This window comes from Aptenodytes patagonicus, chromosome 3 (genome assembly GCF_965638725.1).
Source record: "Aptenodytes patagonicus chromosome 3, bAptPat1.pri.cur, whole genome shotgun sequence".
Taxonomy (NCBI): domain Eukaryota; kingdom Metazoa; phylum Chordata; class Aves; order Sphenisciformes; family Spheniscidae; genus Aptenodytes; species Aptenodytes patagonicus.
The window spans coordinates 26,240,451-26,264,031 of NC_134951.1; the positions used below are offsets into that span (position 1 = coordinate 26,240,451).

The 23,581-nt window shown below is 35.8% G+C and overlaps 1 protein-coding gene across 1 annotated transcript in view; it reads right to left on the reverse strand.

The window, feature by feature from the left end:
* Positions 1 to 23,581, reverse strand: part of CSMD1 (CUB and Sushi multiple domains 1) — a 1,284,461-nt gene that overhangs the window by 418,863 nt on the left and 842,017 nt on the right. Inside the window, exons 8-10 of the mRNA XM_076332906.1 lie at positions 14,874 to 14,961; positions 6,154 to 6,278; positions 2,854 to 2,975 (exon numbers count right to left, since the gene is read on the reverse strand). Of these exons, the coding sequence (XP_076189021.1) occupies positions 2,854 to 2,975; positions 6,154 to 6,278; positions 14,874 to 14,961 (335 nt within the window). The remainder of the gene's footprint in view (positions 1 to 2,853; positions 2,976 to 6,153; positions 6,279 to 14,873; positions 14,962 to 23,581) is intronic.

The following is a 23,581-nucleotide window of genomic DNA, read 5'->3' on the forward strand; positions in this document are numbered from 1 at the left end:
TCCAGAGCTGGACGCAGTACTCCAGGTGGGGTCTCACCAGAGCAGAGCAGAGGGGCAGAATCACCTCCCTCAACCTGCTGGCCACGCTTCTTTGGATGCAGCCCAGGATACGACTGGCCTTCTGGGCTGTGAGCGCACATTGCTGGCTCATGTCCAGCTTTTCATCCACCAGGACCCACAAGTCCTTCTCGGCAGGGCTGCTCTCAATCCCTTCATCCCCCAGCCTGGATTGATACTGGGGGTTGCCCCGACCCAGGTGCAGGACCTTGCCCTTGGACTTGTTAAACCTCATGAGGTTCACACAGGCCCACTTCTCGAGCTTGTCCAGGTCCCTCTGGATGGCATCCCGTCCCTCTGGCGTGTTGACCGCACCACTCAGCTTGGTGTCATCTGCAAACTTGCTGAGGGTGGACTCGATCCCACTGTCTATGTCATTGATGAAGATATTAAACAGTACCGGTCCCAATACGGACCCCTGCTGGATGCCACTCATCACCAAGTGGTTCATATCTTCATACCATTCCTTCATATCTTTTATTATCCGAAAGGATATGTGTTAACTCAAGATTCAGTTATTTGGGGATAGAAGTCCCAATATCAGATTTGTATTGGTACATACTGATAAAGATGATGTAGACTTTATGTGAAAGCAACTTGAGGATACTGTAAGCCTTAAACATGTTTGATTTTAAGACTTCACATCCGCAATTGTCATGATCTTAAAGCAAATACCCATCTTTCCAAGACACATGAAGTTAAGACAATAATCTTCCTTTGTTGCACTGCTAGACAAATCCAAGGCTAATAAAAAGGGAATTCATTCCCTATTGCCTATCTTGTCCATAACTGAAAGACTTAAAGCTCCACCTCTTTTTCTTACATTGTTGTTATCAATATGTCTGTTAGCATATTATTTACCTTCCTATTTACCTTCCACCCAGCTGGATGTAATAGTGTGGATTTTTTTCTGGGTGAAAGCTCCAAGCTTTGTACTCATACCTCTTCATTTTCAACATAACAAAAGAATTGATCTGTCTGGGTGTGGAATTTCTTCAGTGTATTCCTGTGACTGATGAATTGTCAACCTGCCCACAGTATACCACTTAAGAGTGCCTTTTCAAGTCCAGTGAACAAAGTAATGTTAATCTACACCAATCTCATTAAGATCTACCCTACTAAAATCCTAAATCCATTGAGAAAGATATATTGTGTAGAATGAATAGAACTTGTGTGTTATTGTAGTAGAGTGAGGTTTAGTGTTTTTCACAAATAAGTCTGAGCCTCCATAGAAAACATACACTGTACAGTTTAATAAATAACACTGCACAGTCAGTACCAATTTTCATATTATTATGGTTAATCTTTCTTGCAATCAGCAAGGAGATTACTTTTTTCATTTTATTATAAATATGAAAAATGATGCCTAATTAAAATTCTTGAAAAGTCAAGGGAAGAAAAATAAAAATGAAAAATTAATGGAACAGTTTTGAATAAAGAAACCATTAAGATGCCAAGACACTCTTATATTAGTAGTAATTTCACTTATTTTCTTTTGATGCACACTTAAATTTTCTCTTATAAAGCTATACTGCATTTTGCAGAATCAAAGACTACATATTACTGAATATGAATTTGAGTAGATGTATTTGTCAGACATTTTTCATATTTTAAATGCTTGTCCATATTTAAAAATGCAAAGTGATTTAATACTTTCCATAAAATTTAATGACTTTAAAGTCAAAGGTCATTCAGTGACAAATAGTCACTTCTAATTGCTATACTAAATAAAATATAACAGTTCAGTTTCGAACTAAAAAAAGCCCTTTCTCTTCAGAGAGAAGTCCTGCTACCTAAAATGTTCCACAATGTGATAATTTTATACTTTTGCCTGTTTTTCCTGGATACATACCTTTATTAAGGCACTGAATCTGCTTTAAGAAAAAGTGAACTCGATTTTGCAAAGAAACAGTGTTTACATCTCAACAATATGCTATGAAAGCATGCAGCAAAATGATCTTTTCTGCAGCTAAACATTTGCATTAATTTATGGTGATAAAGTTAAACATTTTTTCCTTAACTATATTAAAGAAGTCAAGAATACAGTCTTCCAAAAACTTGCATAGGAAATATGTTTTGTAATTATGAAAGTACATATAGATCGTACATTCTTCAACTTATTGTAACTAATTCTTTTATTCAGCGTTTCGCTACAGAAAAGTAAAATGTAAGTGGAAGATTTTTTTACTTCATTTTTTTTCCTACAGGTAGGGGGTCTCTGTCCTTTATTGAGAAAGTAAATTGATTTTACAGAAACAACAGTAAAAATGCATCTCAGGACACTGCAGTGTAATAAGAATACTTAATTATGACTACTATTCTATGCATAATTATTCATAGTTATGTATTTAGAATCATTATTGGAAAACAGTGGATTGAAAAGAGAAATGAGGTAGGTAGTAAAATACCTAACAAGATAAGACTGGTTTTCATGCTAAGATTCAACAATGAGTAAGTATCAAGATACAACTTGAAAAATCCACTATCAACTCATTTAGCAATGTGTGGTTTTGAATATGATTTTATGTATTTAATTAGAAAATTTATTTATAACTTAGAAACTTTAATTGAGACCTATTACTCTGAGCGGACATTTTCACAGATATTACTAATTTATATATTTTTTTTTTCTAGTGCCCAATATATTTTCTTAACACCTCTACTCTGGTCATTTTTGTGCTGAAATGGACATATACACTTGCATGTGTTCATGCATTCGTGCAAATATGTATGAAATAATTTTAAGACAGATGCAAAATTCTACAGTTTTAATTGAGACAAAGAGAAAAAGCATACCTTTTCTGGATCAGTTGTTGTAATGACCCACACGCAGTGTGCATTGTCTTCATATTGAACTGGATAATTTGGTGATGTAATAATCCCACTTGGTCCACGTAGGTTAGAACCACATGTTCTAGCTAAAATGATAAACAACAAATCAGATTGCTTTTGATCAGTTGCTCTGTTTAAAATAAACATTATAAAATTGCCATAGCATTAATAACAACTTGCTGTGAAAGTATTATTATGCTGATATATTCTATAACAATGTGCCTTTAAAAATGTTTGAGCCAGTCAAAAAAATCCTGAAAAATGACCTACAGAGGAAGGAAACCAGCACTTTTCAATTAATCAGCCCAACATTTATATTATTTTTTTCTTTATGTAAATTAATTTCTCAAAATTATCATATCAATATTCTGTTTAGAGAGAGATTTACCCTCTCCAAGTGGATGGAGGGTGCCTTCTATGTATGAATGTAAGAAGGGCCAGTATGTGCTCTCCATGATTTCTCCATGCTTGGAAAGAAAAAAAATATGTATCACAATGTTTGAATCAATGTAACAGCATATCCTGAACCTAAACTTGAACTTCTGTGGTGTCTTAGCTTTTTACACCAGAGGAAATAAAATTAGAAAGAAAAAAATATAAAATGGTTCTAGGCAGTAACCTGACTTTTGTAAAGCACAGATTCAATTGTGACACCATCACAATCCCTCTGTCACATTCAGCAGATCCGGATGGTTAACATTTTGAAAATAAATTACTTTATGAATTAAGTTATTTTCCAAAGAGCATTAGGGATAGATTTTCTAAAATATTCAAACTTCTCAAAATATTTCAGTATCTCAAAGTATTTCAAAAATATTTAGACATATAATTTCCAGTGACATAAAATGGAGTTATAGGACTCAGAACATTTTAAAGTTCCACTGTCAGGTTTATGGTACTACAGCACTTTGGCAACATGCTAAAATAGGGAGTGTATATCTTCAAATATCTGAATCTCAGAACTTATCTGCATAACTTCCATTGACTTTTGATGTAATTTGGATTCTTCAATTACTTAAGTTTCAGTACTGGCAAGAGGAATGAGTACCTTCCTTAAGAACTTGGTCATTCTTTTTCTGAGTATTGGATTAAAGTACCCAACATATTTCTGGTACTTTGGAAAATTTTAGTTTTTGTCTTTCTCTGTGGCTGCCTCTATTCTGAAGAATGAAATATGAGCATTTCTTTAGCTCACAAACTCGCTGGGAGGTAGCCTGATATTCTGCATTAATAGAAGTATGACTGGTACAAATAGGAAATAAGGAAACTAGAGAAAAATAATTTTCAGATTTTCTATCCTTGCATCACAATCTGCTACCAGCACTTGGTCATTTGTTACTATGTTAGAGACTAGATTTTGAGAACTAACTATAACTCCATGTCTAGACTGATTCAGCTAGGACTCAGTTTTCTGTGAAAATGTCTATCTATGTTTATGATAGAAACTGTCTAAATATACTGAATACTGGCATCTTGAAAGTCAGTAAAGGGATTTGGAATAATATGGACTACAAATAAAACTTGTATCTTTCACTTCCCACCATCCACAAATGTGTACCATGTGCAATGTCATAATATTGAACCAGAATGATACACCATTCAGCCTAAACAATGTTAATCTGTGTTTAGAAAAAAACAAATAACTTCTAGAGACTGGCTGACTTGACCCTCAGACTGTTGTGAAATTTTAGCTCCAATTTTGGAAGTATGTTTGAGGAAAGTAACTTCTTTTTTCAACTGAGGTTTTAATGGAAGTATAGGACTAATTTATCTTATTTTGTTAGAAGTTTACTGGAGGGAGTAATGCATAATAGATATATTTGCAGATAATAAAGTGGAAGGAACAGGAAAAACTAGTAATAACATACAAATAATTCAGCAGTGAATAGCCCCTTTCTGCTAAGCATTACTTTTACCATGCATAGATTACTTCAGCTTTTTTCTGCTATGTATTAGCAAACAAGAATAAATTCAGGAGATTAAAAAACCCCACCAAACAAGACTGAGCAGTGGAGTTGTGCAGACATGTTATTCTGCAGTAGTGTGAAACCAAGTACTGAGAGAGTATATTTAGTTTTTTCATTTAAATACGCTGAGCTACAGAGACGCTGAGCTCAAGAGACTTATGAATCACAGTCGCTTTGCTGCTCTGGAAAGAGTAGGATGTATGATATTTTTTTTTTTTTTTTTTTACTATGTTTTAGGTTGTCCAGTCTTTACATGGATGTGCCTATGTAATATTACCCATGTTATATACAGCTTGTAATAATATATCCAAGAGCTGCCTTTATAGACTTTTTTATTAGGTCTGACTGGAATGAAGTTAACTTTTTTCATAGCAACTTGTATGGTGCTGTGGTTTAGATCTGTAACTAGAATAGTGCTGATAACACACCAGTGTTTTGGCTATTGCTGAGCAGTGTTTGCACAACATCAAGGCTTTCTCTGTTTCTCACACTGCCCGGACAACAAGTAGGTTGGGGATGAGCAAGAAGCTGGGAGGGGACACAGCCAGGACAGCTGACCCCAACTGTAACATGTACAATCGAAATGTGCAACTCAAATTAATTTTTCTACTGAGAAAAAGGAAAAGTTCTGTACATAGATATATACTCTATTTTTCCTATATACCTCAGTTCTGGAGTACTTTGACAATATTTACATATTTTTCTGTGCTTTTATTACAGGCAGTAGATTGCAACGGAAAAACATACAAACAAACAAAAAGCCACCTCCCCCCCCTCCTCCTTAAAAGCAGGGGAAGGAACTTATTCATTGGTTCAGACCATAATGAGAAAACATCTAGAACAGAAGTCAGAAGGTTAGGTCATGTGTAAGGTTGAGCAAAATAGATGAAAGAGAAGGGAATTTATCAAAAAATGAGGACTATGTAAATATCTGGGAATGATAGGAACACAATATGACTGTGAGGAGTTCTTATTTAGGAATTTAATTAGAAAAGTTTAACCTAAACCTAACTAACTAGTTCTACTTAAAATATGTTTAACATGACAAAAAGATTAAGTGATATGAAAACTATTAAAAGGAAATTAGCTCCCTAAATTGATACTCTTTCTGCATCTTTGCTTGTGTGCTTCAAGCTACAGAAAGATCTTTGAATATATATAATCATATATACATACACATACACATACACATATATATGATATATAAATTTTATATATATAGCTTTGTTTTGAATGTAATTTCATTGCATTTCTAAACTTCCAAACTTCAGGAAAAATTCCAAAGGATAGCACCTACCTCTGCAAATCGGCCTGTGGTCACTCCAGGCAGCCAGTGTATCTGTCACTCTCTGACAAGTGATGCTCTTAGAACCTTGCAGCACATAATTATCTTCACAGGAAAACTGTACACTTGCACCCACCCTAGGAGTAAAATGCGAGGAAGAACAAAAGAATTAACATAGATTTTAAATATCACGACCACCACCCCCCAAATAAAAGTAAATGCCACCAAATGACAATATTTCTAGGTCCAAATGAAGAAATTAAGGTGGGAAATTCTAATCCATCATTACTATATTCATAAAAAAACACTATAGGGAAAAGGTCTACGATTTAGTTTGTCCACCTTTTAAAGAAGTAAGGCCAGGAATATAAAACAATTGTGACACAGTTTCATCCTTTAAACTATGACTTCAATGAATGCATAGAGAGGTATATTTTTCAAAAAAAAAATATAATCACTGTTCTTTCAGGCAACAAAATTTACTTTATGAGTAATTTCAACCTCTCCATATTCTCTTAAATGAGAGAATAAGCAGTTAGATATGGTAATTTGTCAACATGTACAACCAGGAAATATTAATTTCAGTAAACTGTAATCATTCATTAAATATTCCTGACCCTGTTGAAATTTCCTGTTAAAAATTATGTTAAATGATAACTTTTATTAGGACTGAAATATGACTGTTACACTTGTAACTTTAAAATATGTCTCTTTGGAATTATTTATAACTTTATTCTTATTTCTTTACTAAATAATTTCTTTCTGAACAATGCTGACCAATATTTATGCAGAATTAAAAACCTGTATATAGTTACTGTGTATCTCAAAGAGAGCTTTCCTAAACAGTATTTACATTTCTGCTTCCATTTATTATTTGTGACATTCTTTGTTCTCCATCATAATCAACTGGTTTTGTTGTTAGCTTTCTTGCACTTTTAAATCTGTATCTGATAATCCCATGTTGTGAACTAAGTGATCTTGATGAAGCAGATTTCTCAGTTTGGTCTTTCTAAGTCATTGAGTCCTAAACACCAGGGGATTGCTAGATGGCAGTCAGAAAGCTCAGTGGTTAAAATTGCGCTGTGGAGAATAGCAAATATAATCTCATTCACTAACATCCAGCTCATTCCTACCCTTCAAGAACAAGTATTCTGTTAGTTTCTCAGAGGATTTCACAAAGACAATCTATATTGTTTATCATTATTATGACATACTTCTATAGTTCTTTCACAAAACTTTAGTAGGATCCTTTTTCCCTTTTTTTTTTTTTTTTTATTTTGAAATTTGAATGTGATGCTCCAAGTCTAGGAAAGCTTTAAAAATTACTTTTCTTAACACTTGGTTCTTGAGCTGTTAAATGTGAAAAAATCAGAAGGGTAGGGAAAATATTGGCCCTTTCCTTCAGTAGTTCATGGGAAATGCATGAAATCCTTGAAGAGTAATACAGTTTTCTAAAATTATATTTATTTTATATTTGTCATAATCTACTATCCTTCAGAACATTCTTAAAACCCACAGAAAAATAGACCAAGCATGATTCCAAATACATACCTCAAATTAATAAACAATTAATTTCTCCTATTGGTAAAGAAAATATTAGGATTAATTAATCTGACATTTTAATGCTCTAAAAACCTAGTTTTAAATACATTTTCTCATATCTTCTAAAATTATGAGCTCTGAAAATTTGTTCTCTGGAAACAGGAGAAAAACAACCAGTTACCTAGTTGTGATAAATGTAAATTGAGAATTGAAGTATTTAAAAATTATATTGGATAAAGACTTTCCCAAAAGTGTAATGATGTGTGAACCAACATGAAAGCTTCAACATTTCCCTGAAGTCTACTACTATCAAGACATGTAAGGAGAACTATGAAACTGTGCACATACAAAAAATTAGAGTGAAATGAAGTGTATAGTTATTGGATGTCTGCAATTTTAATTTATATTTTAACATACCTGATTATTCCCCCCAAGAAAGAAGGGAGAAAAAAAAAAAAAACAAACAAAAGGAATGCAAATATTCTGATGTCTGATACAGTAAGTGAAGGATTTAATGTTTAGACTGGGTTTTCATCATTACAGCAATATTAAAAAAAATATTATTAATGGATACATAAAATGTTACACACTAATTTAATCTATACACTTATGATGATTCAATTTGTTTAAATTTTTCTGTACAGTATATTGTATTTTTTTCCAAAGCTCTGGAAATAGCTTGTATCTATGGACTAATAATGTGAACTTCATACATTTTACATGGTGGATATCATCTTTTGAAATATTTGATCACAAACGAAGTGACACAAAATAAATATGCTGACTACAACATATTAAAAACAAATAAAAAATCTAGCAAAAACATCAAATTAAAGAGCAATGTAGGAACACGAAGTACTCAAAAGCTCCACAGTGTTAGAATTCAAGGTGGAGAGAAACCTGAATGCCAGCTATAGGCATTGACAAGTACAATCTTTTGAAAGTCATTTCAAGAATTCTAATGAAACTTCAGGTAGGCTACAGAAGAGCAGTCATAGGTTTTACCACAATGACTGAGATAGTTCTAGACATGGTTTATGTGTGGCTATACTATATGCTAAGCCTGCTTTAATATCAGTTAAAATCCATCCTTTTCGAAGCACCTTTTGTGGGAAATCAGGTTTATGCCATGATTCTGATAACCGATACTTCCAAGAAAATAATTTTAATGTAATTAATTCTGTCAAGGCTTACAAAAAAAGGAAAAAGTTATTGAAAAGCTCTAAATACTGCCAAATGGAGGTACAGACTGTCACAATATTCTATATATGAAGGATATTAAAAGTTTGTGTAACTAACTTGTTAATAATGAAATACGTGTATATATCTATATATAGTTGTTACATAATACATACATTGCAGATGCCTGAATCAAACCATACAACTTTAGATGTTTAAGAGAACAGTGGATACTGAGAAACCTTAGGTGAGCTGAGTCACTAGAGTATTTTCTGTGTCCAGACATTCAGATCTATCTAAATAAGCATCTTAGGGGAGGGGACACATATGGGCCATGCAGTCCACAATAAAAGTCCTTATCCTCGAAGCAACATCCAAATTGCTGAGTCTCTCTGTTGATTCTGCTTGACATAGAATCATAGAATCATTAAGGTTGGAAAAGACCTCTAAGATCATTGAGTCCAACTGTCAACCCAACACCACCATGCCCACTAAACCATGTCCCTAAGTGCCTCATCTACTCGTCTTTTAAATACTTCCAGGGATGGGGACTCAACCACTTCCCTGGGCATCCTGTTCCAATGTTTAACCACTCTTTCAGTAAAGACATTTTTCCTCACATCCAATCTAAACCTCCCCTGGCGCAACTGGAGGCCATTTCCTCTCGTCCTATCACTGGTTACTTGGGAGAAGAGACCGACACCCACCTCACTACAACCTCCTGTCAGGGAGTTGTAGAGAGCAATGAGGTCTCCCCTCAGCCTCCTTTTCTCCAGGCTAAACAGTCCCAGTTCCCTCAGCCGCTCCTCATAAGACTTGCTCTCCAGACCCCTCACCAGCCTCGTTGTCCTTCTCTGGACATGCTCTAACACCTCAACGTCCTTCTTGTAGTGAACATGGCCCAAAACTGAACACAGTATTCGAGGTGCGGCCTCACCAGGGCCGAGTACAGGGGCACGATCACTTCCCTACTCCTACTGGCCACACTATTTCTGATACAGGCCAGGATGCCATTGGCCTTCTTGGCCGCCTGGGCACACTGCCGGCTCATGTTCAGCCGGCTGTCAACCACAGTCCTTTTCCGACAGGCAGCTTTCCAGCCACTCTTCCCCAAGCCTGTAGCGCTGCATGGGGTTGTTGTGGCCAAAGTGCAGGACCCGGCACTTGGCCTTGTTGAATCTCATACAATTGGCCTGGGCCCATTGATCCAGCCTGTCCAGGTCCCTCTGCAGAGCCTTCCTACCCTCGAGCAGATCAACACTCCCGCCCAACTTGGTGTCGTCTGCAAACTTACTGAGGGTGCACTCGATCCCCTCATCCAGATCATTGATAAAGATATGGAACAAGACCAGCCCCAGTACTGAGCCCTGGGGAACACCGCTCGTGACCGGCCGCCAACTGGATGTAACTCCATTCACCACAATGCTCTGGGCCCAGCCCTCCAGCCAGTTTTTGACCCAGCGCAGAGTCCACCTGTCTAAGCCGTGAGCCGCCAGCTTCTTGAGGAGAATGCTGTGGGAGACAGTGTCAAAGGCCTTGCTGAAGTCCAGGTAGACCACATCCACAGCCTCTCCCTCATCCACTAGGCAGGTCACCTGGTCATAGAAGGAGATCAGGTTGGTCAAGCAGGACCTGCCTCTCATGAACCTGTGCTGGCTGGGCCTGATCCCCTGGTTGTCCCACTCATGCCTTGTGAGCGCCCTCAAGATGAACCGCTCCATAATCTTCCCCGGCACTGAGGTCAGGCTGACAGGCCTGTAGTTCCCCGGATCCTCCTTCTGGCCCTTCTTGTAGATGGGCGTCACATTGGCAAGCCTCCAGTCGTCCGGGACCTCCCCCGTTAACCAGGACTGCTGATAAGTGATGGAGAGCGGCTTGGTGAGCTCCTCTGCCAGCTCCCTCAGCACTCTCAGGTGGATCCCATAATTCTTCCATTAAAGAAGGGAGCATCCTTTTAAAGCCGTATTTAACTTATTTGATCTGTGATTTCAATGGAAATCATCACTTCACTTAATTTCCAATTGTTAAAAATGAATGTTTTTAATTTCTTTTTTTCACATCTTTACCTCCCTAGTCACGGAGCAAATCTATGGGCACTGGAAATGTTTTGTTTTGTTTTGTTAATTCTTTATGTAAACTTTCAACAGGGGGAAGAAATCAGTTTCCTCTTCTTTCTTTTTCTATTTTAAATTTGAACTGTATCAAAGCAAAATTTATGCTTTTATAAAGAAGGCTAAAATTTGACTGAAAGAAGCTGTTTTTAAAAAAGAAAAAAATTCTCTAAGAAATACTAAGCATAAGAAAGTTCATTTAATTTTAAAAAGCTGTTCTGAAAATTTAAAAGCTATTTTTGTTACAAGTGTCAATGGAATTGTGGAAAAGGATTGTATTTTCACAGTACCACATGTACCATATAATATTTAAGGAGAGCTGAAATGTCATTGTTTATATCCATTTTAGATTTTGTTTAATCTACTGTTTTGAGATCTCACATAAAAATAAAATGTGATACTGACCCCAAAATTGTATTGATTATGTTCTCATTCATCTAGCAAAGTTTGAATTGCCATTTCTCCCTCAAAATGAATCCAAATATCCACTGGATTTTTTTTAAATCACTGAAAATCACCTCCTCTGCTTCCGGAACTGAACAGAGTAAAAGCATGGCAGGAGGACAGAATGAAAAGGTTAATATTTCAATACCTTTTTGTTTGCTTTACGATATTAGAATGAATGCCATTATTATTCTGAAAATGATGAAACCCTTTTCAAAGAACTTGTCATCACTGAATCATTTGGGTCTCAGACTGTCTTGAAAATAAACCTTCTGCCTTTCCATCAATCTCACTCAAAACATGTCTTTCAGTAGATTGGAAAAGATTTTGAATGATGTGCATTTTCACAAGTTTTAGTTCAGATTAATGTCCACAGTTGTCATTCTCCTGACAAGAACAATAGCTACTTCTGGTGTCTACACTTGCCTTTTAGGAAAAAAAATCATTGCCTTTTACGCTCCACAGTATTTTCACTACATTGGAGAAATGCAAGCAACAGCAAATATTTTCTCTTCTCTTATGGAAGAGCTTGATTTGTCATTTCAGTGAAAGAAAAACTAAATTCCAACCAAATTTTCTATTTAAATGTCAAGCTAGATATAGATAGCTAAACTTTAAGATAACTAAGGTATGCTTTAAATAGATAGAAAAAAATAAGTTTACAATACATGAAAAACAGTTGCTGTTGCATAATCAGTTTTCAGATAACAAGTAGGGTTTAGGAGGAAAATAAAATTTTATTCTTTCTCTCAAATAATATTCAGAGGACCTAAACACGCACACGAATAATAAGTGATCAAGGAATACTAATGTGTTTTATTTATCATACCTTATATGATGTTGCTTGTGCTATTTTTGAACACCTTATGCATTCATTTATCCCCATGAACAGAAAGATACGTTAGGTGAAACTGAGAATATTATCAGAGGCTGAATGGGGTAAAGGAAGGAGGGGAATAGCCTTGCTCTGTCAATTGAGTAAGCATTGCTCATAAGTAAGCTCCAGACAATTAAGATACCTTCAGCCCACATTCATTCATAAGAGACTGTTCAAAATATAGTTAGGTATGTTTTGCAAGATTCCTTGACATTAGATTCCCTCAGATATCTTAAAATACACTTTGAGATTTAAGGTTCTTTTCAGCTTTCCCTCTTCTTGATATTTTCATGCACTGCTGGGAATTTTATTGTTGGACTCTCCCATGTTGGGGCTCACATGTTTGGATCTTTGGACCTGTCTCACCAAAATTATTTTAGATCCCTTTCTCTTTCAAATTACAGACTACAGTCTAGAGGGGAAAAGAAGTAATCCTCTCTCTTATGCTCTTCCAGCTTACCAGTGCTCTTAGACCTGCCAGTCAAAGTGCATGTGCTGTTTCTTCACAATTTTTCATATGCCACTGACTTGGACCATAACTAGATGAGAGTCTGCTTGGCCCACGGTGTATCATGAACACATAAAATCTGTACAAGATTCATAGATTCACAGAATAAATTAGATTGGATGAGGACATCTAGTCCAATGCCCCACTCCAAGCAAGTCCAGTTGGAACAGAGGGCTCAGGGCCTTGTTCAGGTGAGCTCTGAATGCCTCTCTATATGGAGATTCCACAAACTTTCTGGGAAACTTGCTCCAGTGTTTGACCATCCTCATAGTAAAAACATTTTTTTTTTTTTTAAATCCTGAATCTAGTAGTAATTTACCATATTCCAACTTATGTCCAATGCCTCTAGTCCTTTCGCTGTCCACCTCTGAGAAGTCTGGCTTTCTCTTCTCTACACTCTCCTGTTTAGTAGCTGTAGACAGCAACAAGGTCCTTCAGATTCTCTTAAGGCAGAGCAAACCCAGAACTCTCAGCCTCTTATGTCTCTGCTCAGGCTCCCTCACCATCCCGATCTGCTGAACTTACTCTGGTATCTACAGTTAACAGAGTGAGAAAGACCCCCTCAGGTGTGAATTCATGCTATTTTCCATTAAACATTTAGGCTACAGGGTGAACCCTTTCCAGAGATGCTTTTCTCTCTCCACTAATAACAGAGTGATCCTAGATGCTGCCCTTAATTCTTTCAACTAAGTATTTGATTTGGAGGAATTCAGAAGAAGAGGTATGCTCTGCACACTTTATGGCTATGAGGAGAGACTCAAGCAGAGGAGGGAAACTGAGGCATACTTGCACAAATAGTAAAGTAAAATATTCTCCAAAATAACAGTGGAAGTATACAGGTATCCTTCAGATGAATACATGCAGACACTTTAATATATCTTGAGAAAGAGTTATATTTTAATATCCCATTTTTACCTAGTCTTCTACCAACTGATGTTTCTCTCCTCAATACATCAAGCATTAATAAAGACCTAGATAAAAATTACGTTTGTTTTCCTAAAACAACAGACCTTGGGACAGCAAGTGCATACTATATTTTTGTATCATACAGTTTTGCTTACAGCAGCTGTACTTGCCAAGTTGAATCAGAATATATAGAACGGGATAATAGCAAACATCTTCTGGACAGCTTGTCTTTCTCTAGCCTATTTATTGAAAAGCTTATTTCACTTCATTATTTTTTAAAACACACTTAACTGCTGCCCAGTTGCTAATGAAATCATGACTTCGCATATAACTGATTCTCTTAATGTTGGAGTTGTTTATGAGTTCTCAAACTCCTTTGAGGGTAAATAGAGAAAAATCCAAAAAGAGTAGGTCAATGAGAAACAGAATAGATTTTAAAATTATTTTTCACCTCAGTTATGCCCTAGTTTGGAAAAGCCTTGATTCAGGAGGCAGGTTTGATTAACTTGATTTCTGGAGTTGCAGAGAACTTTGCCCAATTCCTTCTAATTCCTATGAAGTTTTCCTTTCCATTTACTCTTAGGTCTGGCTGTCCATTTCCTTCTGAGTAATCTAAAAATCTCTGCAGGAGCTGGAGGCTCCCATCTCCTTCCTTTGACCCTCTTCTCTGCCACACCTTGAAGTCTCTGCTTTTTTTCCCCAGCAGGGAAAGAGCAACCTTCCTCCTTTCTCCATAGGGGTCCATTTGACCTTGTCTTCTTTTTTTTAATGAATATAAGAAAAGCTGAAAACAAAAAAAGCAAGGAGATGGCATTCATCACAGCATCAGACACTGAATTTGCCATGTTTCCCAAGCTTTTTAACAACTTTTATATAGTGGGAAAACAGAAAATTCCCTCTGCTGCTTCTTCTATGCTGTCCAGAGAGTTCTGCCTTTCCTACACAAACAAGATTATTAAGTTCTAAAATTCCTATTTAAAATGCATTTTTTTAAAAAAGAAACAAACAAAAACAATTCAAGATATGCAATGGACTAGAGCTATTTTGACAAAGACTCACCACATTTAAAACTAGGGAAACAATACATATCTGTAGTTGCTTGCTCTGTATACATGTAACAGCAAATAACTTCCTCTTGGTCATATAGAAAACTAAATGTGCCTACCTGAAGTCAGAGCCCACCCTTTTCCCATTTTCAGGAATTCCAGGATCAGGACATGTATCAGATGCAATTGCATCCCCACCCTGGGTCACTGCAAAGTAAAAGAAAAAAAAATTTAGACATGCAGCTGTAAATATGACTCTTCACTTTTCCCATACATTAACTTCCATGGCCCGAATTTAACCATATGCATATTCATTTTTTTTTTCTTGAAACCGTATAAATTATGACCAAAAAGGAACCCCATAGAATTGATTTCTTGGGTGTACTGTTTAGTTTCTTTGGTTATGACAAAAAAAACATGTTTTTCTTCTGTGGGAAAATAAATGATTGATTTCCCATGGTCAGTCATCTTTTTTTGGGTATACTAGGATCCACGGCTTTTCTCAGGCAGGGAAAACAACATTTCGTGGTCACCTTCTGAAAAATTCACAACACACCATTGTAAGATGAAGTTAGCATAAGAAAATAAAATTTCATTTAAGCTTCTCTCCATAATAAGACTTGAAATAGACAAAAGCCAAGAACTCAACTGTAATACAGAAATATTTTTATGAAGATAAAGTTCATCTTAAAAATATACAGAAAACCCCACAGAACAATGCATTTGTAACGAGCTGAATATGTGCTCATGCAAATGAGTCTTAAAATCTCTATTTTGTGTTTTCAGGTAGGAATAGAAAGAGAAGGTATCCTATACTGTTCCATTCTTTTTGTCCTCCATTCTTTCTCCCTCCAGACGTCAGATACTTAAATAACACTAGGTATATAAATATATAAACTTACAGTCTTTTCAAAACTCAAAACAATTTGAACATTCAATTTCCACTTTTTTCTTCTTCATTTGTAAAAAGGTATTTAAGGCATATGTGGAATTCAAAGTAATTAATCATAAAGAAAAGACATAAAGTAACAGAGCACAACACTGAATATACAGAAAACCTGAATACACATGTGCTTTCTATCCTGCACATACACACATGTGTGTCCATGCATAGTTACACTCCTCCTGTCTTTCTGTTTCCTCTACAGAAGAATAGAGCTAGTAGAAATTTGTGGATCACATTTTTCATCTTAAAAGATTTTGGGGAAACCCTTAAGGACAGGGCAGAACGTTCTTCCTGAATAAAAAAAAAGTTAGTTGGAATATTTTAGGTGCACAAAATAAATTACACAAACCTGAGTGGATTACAGATTTCAGCATTACAGCTGAAAGGTGATGAGAGATTAGATGTAAAAAGTGGCTGGTTTTCCCACACAGTGATATGCTTTCAAATTGAATACAATGGCAAAAAGTGGTGACAAGCAGGATACATACAATCAGATGGTAAGAGCTATAAATCTTTGTCTGTTTTGGAAGCATCAGGGACAATTAATTTATATAAAAATCCAAAGTTTTACAAGAGAAAATTTAAAGAAAATAAAAACTGCATTACAGCACTACAAAAATATAACTAAGACAAAGCACTTGTAAGTATCAAAATGCTTGACCTGAGCATAGTTTCTTCTTAAAGCAGAGAAACTGCAACAATTACACTATATTTCAACATTTGTCTACATTCTTTTTTTATTTTGGTATATAGAATGTTTTAAAAATATAGGAAAGGACAGGAATCATCTCTTTCTCCACAACTTTTTAACACTACTTATTGTATTGTATACTGTTTGTCCCAGAAATCTTTCTTTAAACTAGGTGAAGAAATTTTATGATAATCTCAGAAATGTTTTGGAAACACAATTAAAAATATGTTTTACTTAAAAAATTATTTCCTGATAAATAAAAAAAAACCCAAGCATGAATAAAAATCCAGTTCAGCTGGACAAAAGTATAGCGTCTGGAATTCACCATCTTGAAAACACTCCAGACCAAGAGCCCAATCCTGCTAATTTCACTAATATTATTTAGACTGATAAAAATTTTTTCTGTGTGTGAATAAAAGCTTTCAGAACAATCCTATACTAGCTAGTAAACATGCACTTTAATCTGAGAATTTAACTTTGTAGTTTCTTGGGAAGTGTCAGCATTGAAATGCTGTAACAGTCAAAACCTGATCTTGCTAGAAAAGCAGCCTGTTTGTATACTGATGTTCCTTAAAATAAATAATTTTCCTACTAACATTTCTTCCATTTTTTCAGAAAAAATATTTGGTACTTTAGCACAGAAGTGTAGCTGTGTTACTGGAAGTGAGATTCAATTTTGACTACTGAATCACCAAAACATGAAAATAAGTGATGTGACTGATATGGTTATTGACATATCAAGTTTACTAAACTTGAACCATATGGTAACAACTGTAATACAAGGTAGAGAACACTGCCTTTGCTATCATGTTTTAAGTACAAACACATTGCAGTGAAGCTACCTCCTTTTACAGACATACATAGAAAATGCGTAAGTATTTTGTTTGGGACACCAATAAATGTTGACTGAGGCCTTACTCATAGCACAGAATGAAGTAACCTCCCCAGATGGACGACGACCTTTGCAAAATTTTCTTCTCAGCCACTACCTTCCTCTGTCAACACGTGCTCACACTAATATCAGGGAAAGGTAATTCAGGCTATCATTTACCCAGAGAAATACTGTCTCTTGAAACAGAGCAGGTATCATATGTCTGGAACACGGCACATCTTCCTGGATGTCTACAGGCCTTGTTAAACATGGCCCAGCTTTTAGCTTCTACTTTCCCCAATGAGCTGTCAAGCATTTTTTAACAGATGGTGGTTGCATGACATGCTGTCATAACAAAATAAATCCAATTCCCTGTAAACAAGTCTGTCTGATTTTATCTTTCCAGATGGGGAAAAAAAGGAACAAATTTCTCAAATTAGTGAAACCATTTATTTATTACTTTTAGTGGTTCAGAGACACCAGGGACTTCAGTGCGTTTATAAATATATGTATATTCTTTTAAATGTTAACATGATTAAAAACTTTACCTGCCACTATTTTGGAATTTACCTAAAAATTAGATTTTAAGATTTTAAGATTTTTTTTAGTTCTAACATTTGTTAGCATTCAGACTGAAAATAGATTAAAAGATGCCCAAGTGAATCCCTTTCAGAGACCTTTATCTTCCTCTGTTTCAATCCTGTCAGATTTCCCCTTTATCCGCAGCTATGAAGTATTATCCACTTCTACTGACATCTATAACATGTAGGACGAGAAAGTATCATCTTTGATTTGAGTATCTCACTTCCAGAATATGTTTAAACCTTGCAGCCTCTTTCTGAAAGCATTTCTTAGATGTGTCGTCTTCTATTCATCCAGTCACATGCCCAATCTTTCACTGTTTTACTTTTAAAGAAAAAGACTTTTGTATGCCCTTGACAGACCCATGTCTTACCTGTTTCTTCTCTTTCAAAATTATACTGTATGAAGTTTCACTTACTAGGATGTTAGGTAATGCTTTTTGCATCTTTCTTCTGATTTCTCCTTCTTTATCCTAACTTAAATTGCTTCTTGTGACTTTCAATGCTCATTCACAGACTAGCTGTATTTTAACTATCACCTCAATTTTCATTTTAGAATTTTAACATTTCAAAACAATGAAGGTATTAAGGAAAATGGAAGGTAATTTTCCTATTTAAAGCTTGCAAAACTTAGAAATAAATATCAATTATGCAGAAACTTTGGCACAGCTGTGCACTAATTAGTAGCATTTATCTTAAAGCACTAACAATGTTCCTCTGTATTGTGAATATAAACTAAACATTTATAAACCTGTATTTATAACAAATAAACTTAGGACCAGCCTAAATAATACCAGCTTCTCTCAATATATTCTTAGTGCATTCTCAATATACCCTCTCTGTTTTAAAAAGAAGTTGAAGAGTATATAATCCTGGCAAATATCAAAGTAAGATATTGTTTTACATAGGTAATTCTTCACACTGTATCCCAGTTGCACACAGTTTTTCAAGGAACCATCAGCTAGAGAAAATGGTGTGCGTTCCATGAGACTAACATCAGAAAAACTATTTGAAGTCACAGGGTAGGGAGAACAGTGAGGAAAGATTCCAGTCAGGTTTTTTTTTTTTTTAAATATTAGTTACTGTAGAGTCTAACAGAACTCTGCCTTTCTCTTTTTTTAACAGAGGGTTTGAGAACATCAAAGATGCTTCAACCACCAGATATGTCTTTAATATAGAGACAGAGCATTCTCAGTGGACGCAGCTTAACTCTGGAACTTCTCAACATGCCATGCTATTATATACTGCAAAACTTATGTATTCTCAGGCCTTTCTGCAGAAATAGTTGAAGAGAAGCTGTGAGCTCATTGACGTGATTGACAGCTTTTCAGTCTATATACAACCTCTACGGTTAAGACTGGTGATTTAAATTTCTATTTGAAAAAAAAAAAAATCTGTTCTTTCTTTACTGACTGAGAATGAATCAAAAAGATTTCTTCCATTTTCTCAGTTGGGATCATGCAGACTGGAGTTTCCACGGCTTTGGAGGTCATCTTTATTGTTTTACTTGGTATATAACATAGTAAGAATAGAACTGCTTTAAGATGTTTCATATGTCCTAACACAATTGTACGGAAGAAAGACTGGCAGTAACTGTAAACAGAAATCAGACTTCAAAAAGTTGTAATCACAATAATAAACAATTAGCAGATACATTGACATCCTAATTTAGCTCAGCATTTGGGAAATGTTTAACTTTAATCAGGGAGCCATATTAGGCAAGAGAAAGGGATGGTGCAACATACGTTTCATGCAGCAAGACGAGCAACATGAAATCTCCCTTGTTATAGTATCAGTTCTACTTCGGGCAAGCTGCCATGCTTTAGATGCATTTGGCATCTGAATATACATTAATGATCTACTCACGCTTATGTAAAGCATGTGATGAAATGTTTTGAAGGCCTGGACTTTGAAGCAAAAAATTATTATGTATAGATGCATTATACTGCATATATATTTTCAGTAGCCATTAGGTTAGCAACAAATATTTGGTGTTCATGCTTCGGGCTGCAACACCTACAATTTTAAACTTAGCAGGTTTTGGCAGTCCGTCTGGCCATTTACTCATTCTCCTAGTGATATTACCAACCTATAGAAAGGTTCTGGATATTAAAAAAAAAAAAAAAAAGAGATTACCAGGAACACTCATTCCTTTCATTCCTTCAATAATTTGTTTTGAATAATTTTCAAATTAAACCAAAAATTGCAAGAATCGCCTACAAGAAGGCCTTGTCAGATACTGCACAGAGGCTAGAGAAAACACCCTAAAATTCACCATGGAAAGATATTATAAGAAATGGCAGTTTTTCTAGAGCAGACTGACACATTTGCAAACTGAACAAGACTTTACAATGAATGAGTACTTTATCTCTCTATTATGACACAAATAAAAGCTGACATATGTAAATATCAAACTCTTTCCAGCCAAGAAGTCACACATAAGTGCAGTGACACTGTATCAGTGAAAAAACAGATGCATTACTTAAGGTGTTAGAACCACATCTTGATTACTTGTTAAGCTCCTTAGATTTACATTTATTTAAATTTTAATTTTTGAAAAGATTGATTCTTATTAAAAAAAAATCTAACAGTTCTGGACATAATTTTGGTCATTAAATAATTATGCTTCAAAAGTGAATCCAAAACATTTCAATTATTCTTTATCAAGTGTACTAGAAATTACTTTTTTCACATAGGAATGAATAATGTGGTCACTGGAAAAGAAAAAAAAAGACATATTTACTTAATGTCTTGACATGACAATAAAGGAGAAAAGGTATAAAACATTACCATTGTATAAAAGAACTGAATATACTGGGGTTGTTTTGAATTTAGGAAGTTGGAATTAGTGGATGAAAAGAAATATTTAAGAACACAAAAGCTTCAATCTGCAAATACATTCACAGGCAGAATTAATTGAATGAAATTTTCCACCATAAGTTGCTGCATTTGCTTTAAAATGTCAGTAACCCCCATCCTGAGGATAATTTCAAGCTTTCAAAGTTTTTGACTTATCCAGATCAAAATGAAAGAATGAATTTGAGAATAATTTTAATGGTCAGACTGCATATACAGCAGGAGGTCTTTTTTTGTTTGCAAAGACATTTATTAGGAGACTTCTCAGGTGTTGCACTTCTTAGCAGCACATAAGCTTTAGCCGTTTCAAGACAGTGCCTTACTGCAAATAATAGGGCAGCAACTTAGGATCATGATTAAACTTGCTTATAAACAATGTCTTTGCATACACCAAATCATCTGTATTAGATTTTATTTTAAAAACCGTGACACAGTCAGAAAAGGGCAAAACAGTTTGTTTCACATGAAAATATGCACAAAAAGTCACAGTTATTTTAATAATTTTGGCCTACATAATTTTGACTATGTTAGAAAAAGTGATAGTTTGTTTTGTCTCTTGACCTCTTCACCAAATTAGAGGACATAAATTGGATTTAAATCCTTTTTTTTTTTTCCTGATATCTCTTTTGCAGAAACACATACATAAAAAGTAATAAGTAGGAACTCTAATAATGAGATACAAGGGCATTACTTATACGGGTATATGAAAGTATATGCTTAGTGACAGATACTGTCTTATAATTAAATAAGATCTCAGACATGATAGAAAATACAGATTTGAGTAGAAATAATAGCTGCAACCAAAATAACATGACAAAAATGATACATTTTTGGACAAAGAAATATAAAGAGTGCTATATAATATTTTTCCATACTATTTCATCCAGCCTTTTAGAAGACAGGAAGACTAGAGTTAGCAAAATGAGTTGATGGTCCATGTGCTACATCATAGGCTTTAAGTAACTCCTTCAGTAGAAGTAAAATAACACTGATCTGTTACATACAACTCAAATAAACCTGCATGAAACTTATTCTAATGAAGAAGCAATAGATTACTGAAACCCAGAAAGACAGAAAAGAAGAAAAAAATAAACAAGGAAGGACAGGTAATGAAAGTTTTGCAGTTCAACAAGGTAACTACTTTCAAGAAGCTAGTTCAAACTCTTTTTTTCCTTAATTTACCTATGAATTGACTATAATGTTTAAATACTATTGAACAGGAAAATACGGTCATGTTGACACCAGATGATATAAGTGCATAAGGCTATTCTGGGCAGTTATACAAGGAGAAACCGTTATCCAAAACCTGCCCAGGTGTCATGGTTTAACCTCAGTCGGCAACTGAGCACCACACAGCCGCTCGCTCACTCCGCCACCCCCAGTGGGATAGGGGAGAGAATTGGAAGAGTAAAAGTGAGAAAACTCGTGGGTTGAGACAAAAACAGTTTAATAATTGAAATATAATATAATAATAATAATAATAATAATAATAATAAAAATACTACTACACAAAGCAAGTGATGCACAATGCAATTGCTCACCACCTGCCGACCGATACCCAGCCAGTCCCCGAGCAGCGGCCCCGCCAGCCAGCTTTCCCCCAGTTTATGTACTGAGCATGACGTCACATGGTATGGAATATCCCTTTGGCCAGTTTGGGTCAGCTGTCCTGGCTGTGCCCCCTCCCAGCTTCTTGTGCACCTGCAGCCTCCTCACTGGCAGGGCAGTATGAGAAGCTGAAAAGTCCTTGACTTAGTGTAAGCACTGCTCAGCAACAACTAAGACATCAGTGTGTTATCAACATTATTCTCATCCTAAACTGAAAACACAGCACTATATCAGCTACTAGGAAGAAAATTAACTCTACCCCAGCCAAAACCAGGACAACATCCACCCCTTATTCTATACCATCTATGTCATGCCTAGGTCCCACACTTTCCAATACATTCCCATTAATCACCACCCCTTTTCCTGCCTTTTGATATATATACACACAAATATAATTCCTTAAGTCTATGGGCCATCCCTCTAAAATGTTCGGTGAGTTCATTTAGTCCATGACTTTGGGCTCCATCTGCCATAATAATCTTTCAGGGCAGGAAAGATGGAGATGGTATGTGGTGTTGGATTGTTTCATGTTGAAGTCAGTTCGGGTTCCATCATCACTGTGCTTCACTCGGTTTCATCGAAGTTCATTCTTCATTAATCTGGGTGATTCTTATTGTAATACCATTGATATGGCATATAATATTACGTAGCAATTAACACCATATAGTTCAAATCATCGGCTATTCTCACCCAAAATCAAATCCCCTTGAGGTACACATCGGACTTCCCCATCCTTCTGCATTATCCACCAAGTGCACCCAGGTCCTTGGGCAAAAGCAATCCCATGGATGGGTTTGCCTTTGCCCGAGACAGGAATTTCCCAGACTGTCTTCCCCAGCATATTTTTTATGTGCACTACAGGGACTTTATTCCCATCTACAGTACGTAAAAGTTCTGACTGGGCAGGGCCTGCTCGATTGGCAGATCCCCGAGTGTTGACTAACCAGGTGGCCTTTGCTAAATGCGTATCCCAATGTTTGAATGTTCTGCCACCCATTGCTCTCAGTGTAGTCTTTAACAGTCCATTGTATCGTCCAATTTTCCCAGAGGCTGGTGCCTGATAGGGGATGTGATACACACATCCAGTGCCATGATCTTTGGCCCAGGTGTCTATGAGGTTGTTTCGGAAATGAGTCTCGTTGCCTGACTCAATTCTTTCTGGGGTGCCATGTCGCCATAGGACTTGCTTTTCAAGGCCCAGGATAGTGTTCCGGGCAGTGGCATGGGGCACGGCATACGTTTCCAGCCATCCGGTGGTTGCCTCCACCATTGTA